Below are 11,931 nucleotides of genomic sequence, written 5' to 3'. Positions count from 1 at the left end.
TACAAATGTAAGATCCTTAATAAGTGGAAAGCTACCTTATCTTAAAATAATAATGTTCAAATAAGTGTGTTGTATGAAGATACTAAAAGAAAGGTAATACAACTTGGGATGCCTTATACTATGGTGTATTCTTTTGATGATGGATGAGGGCCTTATAGTAATCTACTATAAAATTTAAAGCATAACAATATGCTTATGAGGAGATTATGACCATCTCTCTCTCTCTCTCTCTCTCTCTCTCTCTCTCTCTCTCTCTCTCTCTCTCTCTCTCTCTCTCTCTCTCTCTCTCTCTCTCTCTCTCTCTCTCTCTCTCTCTCTCTCTCTCTCTCTCTCTCTCGTCATATCTATTCTTATGGGCTTGAACCTTTGTGAAAAAAACTCTAGAATATATAACATATGCTGACATTAACATAATTCCTATTTATCAATTTAGTTGACAGTGATACAATAACATACTAGTTCTTTCCATTTGTAATGTCAAGCTTTTTTAGTAACACTAGTATCAAAAGGTCCTCATGTTGTCTACATATCAGCTAATATCTAACTTTGATGACATCAATGCTAAAAGATTTTGGTCATTAATATAATTCTTAGTGCTTAATGTACAATACTTTCTTTATCGTTATTCGCATGACATCAACATGCTAAGAGGTCAAAATTTTAAAAAAGAATGCCTTGAAAGGATGGGTTTAATTAATAAATACTTGCTTTGCTACAAAAAAAAAGCATAGAAAAGACAACACCATGTTTTGATGCAAATAGTTGTAAGTTTTGATAATAACCATCACAATCTATAATAGTGAATTATTTGATTCTTTTGTTGAGATTCATGGAGTAATAAATGTTGTCCTTTTTAGTTTGTACAACATTGTGATCTCAATGTGGCTTTTATAAGAAGGAAGTCTGGTTGATCTTAAACTCAAGGAACCATGCTTCACTTGAACTCTTACTAAGTTTGACTTGAAGTGTTGTTGAGTTTGACTTGAAGTCTAGTTGAGCTTAAACTAAAGAGAACATGATATGTCATTTGTTTTATGATTTAGTTTCAATCAATCATGTACAAATAGCAAATAACACAGCATCTTAGGACCTATTGGAGTGAGTACTACTTATTTTTGGAATGCATGCATAGTTCCTCCCTCGTTCCTCCTCACCTATAACAAGACAATAAATATAGTAAGTAGACAATTGTGATTGTTCTATATAAGCCCAAGAGGTAAGATAGAGATGGTGGTCACTTCTCATTTGTCTGTTGTTTCTTCTTTACAATGCCTCTTTTCTTTCTCTTCAAAAGACAAACACTTTTCTTACCCTGTGTTTATGTAAGCCCAAGAGGTAAGAGTGAGACGAAGGTTTATCCTCATTTGTCCATTGTGTCTCTTCTTATAAGGTCTCTTTTCTTTCTCTACAAAACACAAACACTTTTCTTTCACCTTTGGTGGGCACCCATATACAATATGCCCAATGGCTTTAGTCCTTACTTATGTAATGCACTCATTTATGACTCTCCCTTAATTATACAACTTGGTTTGCCTTGCCAAGCTTTTAGATAGATGGTTAGAGTTCTCCACGTGTTCTTGCCAATCTTATTCCTTTTTCTTGTTCTATAAACAAAGGTAGATTGTCTCCCCCTAAAATTAATTGTCTTTCCATTTGGTCCATGCATTGTACTCTTCTCTATATGACCTAGTTTCCAACATGCATAACATAGCCTTGGTTTATCACATTCAAATGCATAGCAACCGTAGTTGATGCCATTGTTTTGCATGATGTTTGTTCTTTTTACAATATCCCCATAATGCATTCCACTTTGCAATAAGGCAAATACCCTTGTAATATGCAATGGCAATGTGATGCAAATCCTCTATCCATGATGGTCTACATATATTCTTCATACAGTGCTTTTGATCATTTATTGCATCTTGAGTGTTTTTGGAAACTTAGTCATTTCCATTTTAGGTTCTCTTTCACTTTTTAGCTTTTTTATACATAGCATCCATTTGACTCTCAATTTTATTTTTGCTTGCCTGGACCCGAAACAACCTCAGAGGGCCAAAAAAACAATGGGAAACATTGAAGGATCAATATGTAGAATGTATAGTGCTCTATTTGCACACCAGATCTCATAGAAATGTGAGATTTTTGCTTTGCCCTACTTCCGATGCCTCCATAGGCACTATCTAAGAGAGAGAGAGTAGAAGAATAGAATACTTCTTACTTGTTGCTTACTTACTTGAATCCTTGCTTTTTCTCCTTCACTTCAACCTTCAAAACTAGTCTCTCTCAGTGTGGCACCACTTTGATATCATGTCACGAATCGCATGGTGCAAGGCTTGCTTGGGTTGTTGCAGTATAGACACCATACACACAAGAGGAAGCTCACTCAAGAATACAAGAAGAGAGATGGAAGACAAAATATTTTCTTGCTAGTTTCTTCTTCTTCTTTCACACACAATACAATGTACAAAAAGTATAGATAACATACAACTAAAGGAAAGCGACCTAGTAAATCAAACAATGCATAATTGACTATACTAATCGACTAGTGCTATAACTATGCTAGCTACATGCATGTGCAACAAACCAACGAGTGATAAGTCAGTGGCCATGTGAGCTTATATCCAAGTCAATCTAAACATGCTCACACAATATCATCATAATAAACTACTACATTGATAGATCCAAGTGCTTTCAAAATACTTTTTGCATGCCCTTTCTTTGCACTGATTGCTTGGCTTCAAACCCACATCTTCCACTACCTCTTTAAATTTTGTAGCTTTTCCTTGTGCAAGAAGATGAACTAGAAAAGTCTTACATTTGATCACGTTTATGGATACAAGAATCATATTATACTTTCCAATATCTTGTCGTTGTACTACCCATTCTCCCTTAGACCTCAATGTGAATGATCACATCAAGATGCCACAAATTACAACTTCTCATTGCAAGACAAGCCCAAGGTGATAAAACTTGATATCTATCAAGCCCCAAGTTCTATAATGCTAATAAAGAATATTATACAATGGGGGCACTTGCCACTCTAGATGTCATAAAAAATGCTCTCTTAACAACACTCTCTTCTTTCATAAGGCTTTCTTCTAGCTCAACTTTGTCTAAAATCAAGTCAGAAATATAGTAAGCCCCTCTTTTATTATTGCTTTGATCTAGAAAGGGGAAATAGCGCATGGGACTCATATATCCTTGAAGCATAATGGGATGGTGATCGATGTTGATTCTCGGGCCACACAACTTCAAAATGCATAGGTTAGTACTCACATGGTGCTCAAGGTGTTAGTGGTAGATATGCACAAGCCTAATGAAGCAAAGAAAGTATCTCCACTTTCATCCTAGACAAAAGTTAATGAGCCAGTTGTTACTCTACAAATGGAAGCTATGTGTGGGCACCATTTTAACTTTGCTACAACAAGATTATTCACGTTTTGTATATGGGTTGAATACCATTTGAGGATGAGTTCCCTAGGTGGCGTGTGACTACTTTCTAAGTATGCCATGGTTCACTTCAAATTCATGGGAGGGGCTTCTTCCAAGTTGTGCTAGACTCTCAAATGAAACAGGATTGGATAGTTGGCTACTTTGTTTGGTTTTCTTGTAAACACAAGGCCATGGTTTGCTAGTTCTTGAATACCATTTGAGGATGAGTTCCCTAGGTGGTGTGTGGCTACTTTCTAAGTATGCAATGGTTCACTTCAAATTCATGGGAGGGGCTTCTTCCAAGTTGTGCTAGGCTCTCAAATGAAACAAGATTGGATACTTGGCTACTTTGTTTGCTTAAAACACAATGCCATGGTTTGCTAGTTCCACTCCCCCTCCTGAAGTTATTTTGTTCAAATGCTTGGTGTGGGTGTCTTTTTTGAGTTTGCACGTCACATTTGATACAAACATAAAGAAAATTTCAACTACACTTGGGAAAGTATTGTATGTTCCCCCTCTATCAATTAATTCTAAGGGGATTGTAGGGCCTACATTCTTTGGGATTGTAGGATGAAGCGTTTAGGAGTTTTCAACATACAAGATCCTAAAGGTTTTGAGTTGTTGTGTGAGGTTAATAATTACCAATTTCCTAATGCATATATCTTTATGCCACAATGTGGGGTGCTTTGGTAGAGAATGTTTGTGAATGGTGAAAGAGAAATAGAAGAAAGATGATGTTACCTTTGTCATGCATATGGATTTAAAGGCCCCTTTTCACAAATCAAGGAGGGAAGGAAGCTTCAACATTATAGACTAGTAGGCAACCTCTTTGTCCGAAGGAGCGTAATGTGGTCATGGCTTCAAGTTTGGGAGAGCCTATTTAGCCTTCTAATGACATTGTAGGTAAGAACGACATTGTTGCAATGAATAAGGAAAACATGCCTCCTATAAAGGAATGCATTAGTAAAGAAAAGAAAGGCAAAATTTAGAATAAAGAGAAGGTCAAGATAGGTAAAATTTCCCTCAAAATGTTGGTAAGGAGGACTTTGGGCTCCATCAATGTGTATGGCATACTAGGGGGTCTAGATAACAGTTCTTAATTTTCTCCTCTAGCCCAAGATTGGGATTTACTTGTGGAATGTATGGGGCATGTGCTCCATGGACAAGAAAGAGAGCATTAAATCTAATTGTAAATTGTATAAATACGATATCATTTTTCTTTGGGAAGTTAAATGTGGTTCCCAAATAGATGAGATGCTTCATAAAGGGGGAGTGGGGGTATGATAATATTACGCAAATCTATGTTAAGATCTAGGCTTTATGCAATCATTGGAATCAGTGAGTTTGTAGGGATTATGATTAATATTGATGGGTTGGATTTGCATGTGGTTAGCGTCTATGTCCCTAACTTTACTGCTGCTGAAAGGATGAAACTATGGGCAAGAATGTATGAGTCCTTGGATATTTACAAGAGACACTTTGCATAGTTGACTAGAACATGATCTTAAAGGAGAATGACTAACTGCATGAAATTGAGATTCTACATGGGTTGGAGCTAGAATGATGGAGTACTTTCCAAAAGACACATGATCTTATTGATTTGGCTAAAATTGATAAAGGAGAGTGCCTGCAGTAGAAGGAACAAGCATGTGACAATATTGTGAATACAACTTATGCTTTGAGGGGGGTTGTAGATTGACCCAAGCTTGATAGTTTAAGTGCTCTTGAAGTTTATTGGCTTTTGTCACTTTACCGTATTTAAAAAGTTTGCATTTTTCATTGTGATAGGTTTTAGAAGGTCCCCCTTCCCCTTGCCCCCTCTTTCAAACTTAGTTGTTCCTTTCTCTCTCACACGATGCTCAAATATTGGGTTGTAGAGGTGTGATCAACCAAGGTTGTTGACAAGGATTCAATTCTTGGCTAGGATAAGAAGATTGTTGTTGCCATTACAAGTGTCTTCAAGGAGAGTATTGACAAGCTTGAGTGCCCTTCTCTTCTTTTGCTTTTCATTGCTTTCTTGTTCACATTAGAACCAAGGGTATTGTGGTGAGCATGAGAGATCATGCCCCTCTCTAGCTTTGAGCTCTTCTCTTTTGCATATTTGCACTCCACTTCCCATAACCTATAAATTAGAGCATTGACAATATTAGATATTGAGAAAAGATGTTGAAGAGCATTAAACATGCCTCCAAATGTAATAGGAATTTGAAAATACTTTGAATACCTTGGAGTATTCTTTGATAGGTCTCTGCCCTTGACCCTAGAATAGAGAGGCCAAAAGGGAAGATGTAGTGAAAAAGGTGAATCGTTTGGACGATTTACTTTTGATGAGAAAATATTAGTAGATAGGTGATGTTGAAAGGAGTCCACGTGAGACTAAGGCTCTTGCATTGTATTTCTTTGTGGCTTGTGCAAATGCACCAAGTCTTGGCATGAAAAACCAAGGTTTGAAGTAAAATGAATTGCAAAAAAATGTAAAAAGACCGTCAAAATGGTAAAGAACAAGTTTAGAACTATGAGCACTATAGAATCTTTTCAATTGTAAAAATGGCAAATCTATGTAATTTGATTTAGAAACTCTCCAAAGATTTTCAATCAAAAGGTTAGGCACTTGCTACCAAAAATGTTTTTCGTGAACACTGCTCTCGTCTCACGGGCCGGGGGCCCGAGACAAGGTTCTCTTGGCTACATGTTATTAGCATATCCAAACGTTCTCTTGGCTACATGTTATTAGCATATCCAAACGTTCTGCATTTGTGCCCTACCAATGGTTTTGACACATTATAGGCGGGCAAAAGGCGTTAAAGATTCGTGGGTGTTGTCATGCCATGCGTCATATGCACAAGAATTCTTCTCTCTCTCCCCCCCCCCTCTCTCTCTCTCTCTCTCTCTTCCTTCCTTCCCTTCCTCCTGCTCCTTTAATCTTTCTGGAAGTCTCTGTTCGAGAGTGTGTGTGGGGCACTCCTATATATCGTTACTCCACAACAGCCTCATTACAATATAACTTCTCAGGGTTTTTGTCTGTCACTCACAATATTGGGGCATACCTCATTTGGCAAACACATCATCTTCCTCTGGTAAATCCATGGACGCAGCCTTCATTCTTTCTGAATCGATGCATGTACATGATAATGTTTCTTCTGTCTATGGTCGGAAGCTCGGATTCTATGGTTTTCTGCAATTTGAAAATGGCCAGTGCTGTTGGAATTTGCCTGCGCGTCACTATTCTGGGTTTTTGACCTTGTTCAGTATTGAATCTTTGGTTTTGCTCAGTATCAATGTCAGTCGATCACATTGCCTGGATCGAATTAATGGCCAGAATATGCCCAATTTCCTTTTCTGAATATCATTTTTTGACATTTTCTCTTGCGAATTTGTCTCTGGGTCTATTAATGCTCCAATTCGATTGTTCTGAATCTTGCTTCATGAATTGCCTGGTGTGGATTAATGGCAAAATTTGTAATTTGGGTCTATCAATGCTTCATTTGTCTTTGCCGGATGTCAGCTTTTGATATTGTCCAGACTGAATGATTCGATTCCCTCTCTGCTAAAGCCTGAATGTCCATGTTCTGAATATGATACTGAGTTCGATTATCGATAGTTAATATTTGAAAGTGAGAATGTTACTAGTGGTATGTTGTCTTGTTGCAACTGGGGTTCTTTTATAAGAGTTGCATTGAGTATACTACTTTGCATATTTGCGGCCATAGTGCCTGAGGCTTGCTAATAGCTGCGGGTTTCTAATATCTGCAGGAAATGGGTTCTCTTCCAGAATCAGATGTTGACATCATTGCACCTTCTGAACTGATCCCAGATGGAGTCTGGTTGACTATAAGAGCAGATGTTCAAGAAATGGCGAATGAACACTCAGGCAGCTTGGACAGTAAGGCATCTAAGCTTTTGCCTGGTATATTGGATTTCTCCCTCCTGAAGCATAACAGTCTGGAAGAGGCCCTAGCAACTCATTTGGCCTCCAAGATGAGCTGGGATTCTGCCCCAAAAGAGAGCTGGCAGAGTGTTTTACTCACTGCTTTTAGAGAAGGGACGTCTGTATCTGGTGAACCAATTGAAAGCCTCATCAGGAAAGATCTTCTTGCCATCAAGGTTTGTTTGCAGTTCTGCTGCTTTGCTCCACTTCTGCTTTGATGAGATTTTTAGAGGAATTCCTAACAACAATCTCTGAAATATCAAAGCCTGTAACATGTTCTTTTGTTTTCTGTTACTTTTTTTGCACATGCATACATGCGTGCGGTGGGTAGGGGTATGCTGTTCTATTTTCTAATGAGGAGCTTGTAATTCAGACAAACTAGAATACTGTGGGAACGATTTTGTGGGCTAAATGGTTTTTAAGTTTCAAAAAGAAAGTCATGTGTAAACAAATTTGTATATGAAGGTGTAAAAGAGTTGCATCTGAAGAAGAATGGCAGACTGAAAGAATTTTACTTGAGCGATTGCACGACATGATTGATTTCAGAAAATACTGATACTGTTTACCAGCCTTTGGGGAAGTCTTAATTTCTCTTTGCAACCTTTCAAAAGTGCATTACTTCAGCAGACAACTGATGCGGTTTCTACATATCAACAATGTTCACAGGAACGAGATCCTGCCTGCCCTTCCTTGGCCCATGCTTTTCTATTCTTTAAAGGATTTCAAGGGATTCAGGTTTACCGTGCTTCAAATTGGCTATGGCAGAAGGGTCAGAGGTCATTGGCTAGTGTCCTGCAAAGCAGAACCTCTGAAGTTTTTGGAATGGATATTCACCCTGCTGCTCAGATTGGGGAGGGTGTAATGATAGATCATGCTACAGGAGTAGTGATAGGGGAGACGGCACGGGTAGGGAATGGGTGCACCTTATTACATGGTGTGACGTTGGGAGGAAATGGCAAGCAACAAGGAGATCGCCATCCAAAGCTTGGTACAAATGTGAGTACCTGTCTTTCAGGGATTTGTTTTTGGTAATCAGCATAGATCTTCTGGTTATATGAGTGGTTTTTTAAGTACAGTTTGCATGAGAAAGGCCAATAATGATTATTTGACGTTTGATGGTGGGATATTCCTTTCCAATTCAAGCAGGTTCTCGTGGGCGCGGGAGCAAGCATTCTCGGAAATGTAACTATTGGAAACTGTGCCAAGATAGGAGCATCTGCTGTTGTGCTAACAAACATTCCACCTTCTGCCACAGCTGTAGGATGCCCTGCCAAGGTATTGCTTTACTGATGTCTAGGACTGGAATGATTAATATCTCTTTATTGAAAGATAAAATCTCTAAAATAATCCTTTCATTTATCCAGGTCTACTACTTTGTACAATCGTATCTTGTCACAAAAAAGAGAAGGAAATGTTTCCCTGTCCCTTAAGGTGATTTCTTTGTCTCAGGTGATTGGCAGGGCCAAGGAGAAGAATCCTGCTTCACTGCTTGATCATTGCTTCAAATTAGTAGAAGTTTTTGCACAGAGAAGGAAGTGTCTGTGCCCTTACAGGAATCTCGAACCTTCAGAACCTGGTTTTCTGAGCCCATATGATTTTGCCAACCGGCTGCAGGATGTCTATGGGGTGCCAGTACCATTGAATGAGGCAATGTCTCTTTTCTTTGAATTGGTAAGAACAAAGAGAGAGAACCTATATAGTTTTGATTGCATGGCAAGCAGGAAGCTGCCTTTAGCTTAATGGAAATGCTTGGTTTGATTCTGTACTGGCTTCTGAATGGCATTGCCACTTACATATGGTTGTGTACCTGTGGGGTGTTTATGTAGGACACTGACCATGATGGTCAGCTGAGGGAAGAGGAGCTTGAAAAATACATGGGTATCCTGACTATGACTGAAGCTCTTGCTGCGCAGAAATTACAAACATAGGTTAACAAATTCAACTCTGAGAGTGTGTGCTGAGCCCTCTGCCCTTGTGCATATTTCATGCACAGCTATAGAAAACCTTGCATAAGTGGCATTCATCAAGGTGAAGTGAGGTGATCAGAATAAGAAGGCAGAGATAAGGAGGTTTCAGATTGGAGGCTTGACATACAAATTTTCGGCTGGAACATGTCTATACTCACATTAGTGATGTTGAAACATCAGAAGATAAAGATGTTGGATCAATGTAATTTTTCTGAAGAGTGGAAAATGATGAGGATCCGCATGTAAATTCCTGATGGGTTATGTTTCTGCATAACCTGTGTATACCTACCATGTTTCTAGCTTTTATCTTTTCAGAAGTGATTTGGTTTCTTGGTAAAGGTTTACATTTGAACACAATTTGAAGTCCAAGTAATTATGCATCATGATATGGGCCTTAAACTTTGTGAAGGGAAATTGATAATCCTGCCAATGACTAACGAGATTAGTAGTTGATTGGTTTCACTCTGATTTTGGACCACCAAAAGGAGAGGAGGCATGCAATGTTGCCATTCTAATTTTGTTCTTGTTATGTATTGGGAGTAGTGTGGAGAATGTCATCATATCACAAAAGGGAAGTGTTGGGGATTGTTAAGGGATTAGTAAGTTTTTATACCTATCTGGGAATCCTTCCTCTGCTAGCTAACTCTTGGAAGGTTTTGCTTGGGCTTGTGGTATCTCAAAAAGCCCTTTTAACATGACTATTAGGAAACTTGTTAACACTAATTTTGTAGTAAAAAAACCACTTTAATAACAATTTGGACCCTCAAAATATTGAATTCCTCCTCAATGATAAAGATGAAGAATTATTGGGTTTAGGATGTGTGGCCCAACACCACATAGGAGTTTTAATATAGTAGAAGGGGTAGAAACAAGCTAGGAAAGATAGATTTCTATATCCATCTTTGAGACTATTTTCACAAAAAATTGAAAGCCTTGAGAACCTCTAACCAAAACCATCTTAAAACTTATCTTATCTAGCTAAAAAACTCAGGAAAAATGATTTGATATAATATGATAAGCATTCCCATTATGAAAATTGTAATTAAATAAAAACTTTTATAACATTTTCAATAGCTTTAAATAGCACTACGGGTTGTTTTGATGGATTTTCATGCATTTTTTAAAATTCCACTTTCGTAGATAAAGAATATTTACTTGAAATTTGATTTGGACATTTTACTCAACTATTTAACAATATTAGTAAATGACCCCTCAAACTCGATATCATATAGGTGTGTTATTTCAAAAATAGATTATTAGGATTTGAGCCTCTTTTGTGACAGATGATAAGACTGGTGTTTAGAAACCAACATTGATAAGAAACCAATGTCACCATTTGCCAAAATGTGTAAGAAGTTTAGTTTGAGCTACTTGTATTATAATGATGCAAATGATGCATGATTCATTGTAATGACCACAACATACCTTTGTAGTTAGGTATCATTGAGCTTGGAGTGGAGTGATTTTTGAAGTACAGATGCTTTAGTTGGAACTAGACTCCAATAGTCTAAGCACATGATGATCTAGACCTTCACGTAATCGTGTGCCCCAATAAGCAAATCTATACAGGAGCAACATGTCTTTTGCATTTTTCTTTTGTATAGATATGTTAGCATCTAATACCATCCCTTCACTTTGCCTTCATGTGTTTGAAGGTCAATCACTCGAATAATAATGGAAGTAGAGACTCTTGCAAAGGCTAGAGCAATCCAACCATCTCTATTATTCAACCATGATTTTGTGAGAACAATGAATCTCTCAATTACAATAGCAATAGGATAATAAATAATATAGGAAAATGGTTGGCAAGTTATCTTGGTTGGAAATAGCTCAAGAGGACCTATAAGAAACTTGAAATAAACAAGTTGTGTGATAAACATGGGGAAAAGCCAACACCAACAAGCATAGGACACCTATCACAAAACTTGAAATAAATAAGCATGTGGAATAAATGCGAGGAAAAGCCAAAGCAAGCATGCACACTTAGGAAACACTACATAACACTCGTATGAACTCACTCAAGAAAGGGGCTCCATGTGAACCAAGGCTTAACCACAAAGTTAAAGACAACTATGCCACAATGGAAACACCGAGACACTAATTAATGGAATTCACATGGAAAATATGCCACATGTAGCCTGAAATCAACAAAAAGGTGATATTTTATCTTTGCTAGTGTAATTGCTTGCCATGTGGCCATGTACAATTTGCAAAACCATGTGATCTCACAAAGATGGTTCAATGTTTATAAGGCTAGGTACAAGAGTGTAGCATGAGGTTGTGGCCAATTTCATCAATAGTGAAGCGAGGCACATTGGTTCAATGGGTGCAACAGGTGTGGACTAGTCAACAATCAATGGAAATATGCAAATACAAACATCCTACTACTAGGCAAGGTGCACTTATGACTAGCACTTGTAGAGTAGCGACAAGCACAACAATCAGACATTTTCACAAGTAGCTTCCCCACAGAGTAAGAAATAATATTGCAAACAATCATTTAAATGCAAGCCTATCTCTAGCAACATGAACATTTAGTACCATCTTAAAAGAGCAATAAATGACGACAAAACAATGTGAGAGAACTCAAAAATTGTAATTGAG

General features: G+C 37.8%; 1 protein-coding gene across 1 annotated transcript; it reads left to right on the top strand.

Moving 5' to 3' along the window:
• The first annotated feature begins 6,341 nt into the window (after positions 1-6,341).
• On the top strand, positions 6,342-9,665 carry LOC148020796 (uncharacterized). The gene is made up of 6 exons (XM_087698607.1): positions 6,342-6,509; positions 7,186-7,536; positions 8,027-8,356; positions 8,507-8,635; positions 8,810-9,031; positions 9,187-9,665. The coding sequence occupies exons 2-6, from the start codon at positions 7,189-7,191 to the stop codon at positions 9,286-9,288; spliced, it is 1,131 nt and encodes a 376-aa protein (XP_087554733.1). The 5' UTR covers positions 6,342-6,509; positions 7,186-7,188; the 3' UTR covers positions 9,289-9,665.
• Positions 9,666-11,931: the final 2,266 nt, after the last annotated feature.

Source organism: Lygodium microphyllum, chromosome 18 (genome assembly GCF_053477565.2).
Source record: "Lygodium microphyllum isolate KBCC chromosome 18, Lygodium_microphyllum_v1.1.10, whole genome shotgun sequence".
NCBI classification, from domain to species: Eukaryota; Viridiplantae; Streptophyta; class Polypodiopsida; order Schizaeales; family Lygodiaceae; genus Lygodium; species Lygodium microphyllum.
This window is presented reverse-complemented; position numbering and strand designations above follow the sequence as displayed.

Coding starts and splice junctions, on each gene's coding strand:
- LOC148020796 (XM_087698607.1), top strand. CDS start 7,189: ATGGGTTCTCTTCCAGAATCAGATGTTGACATCATTGCACCTTCTGAA. Junction 7,537..8,026: donor AAGATCTTCTTGCCATCAAG/GTTTGTTTGCAG, acceptor CAATGTTCACAG/GAACGAGATCCTGCCTGCCC. Junction 8,636..8,809: donor CTGTAGGATGCCCTGCCAAG/GTATTGCTTTAC, acceptor TCTTTGTCTCAG/GTGATTGGCAGGGCCAAGGA.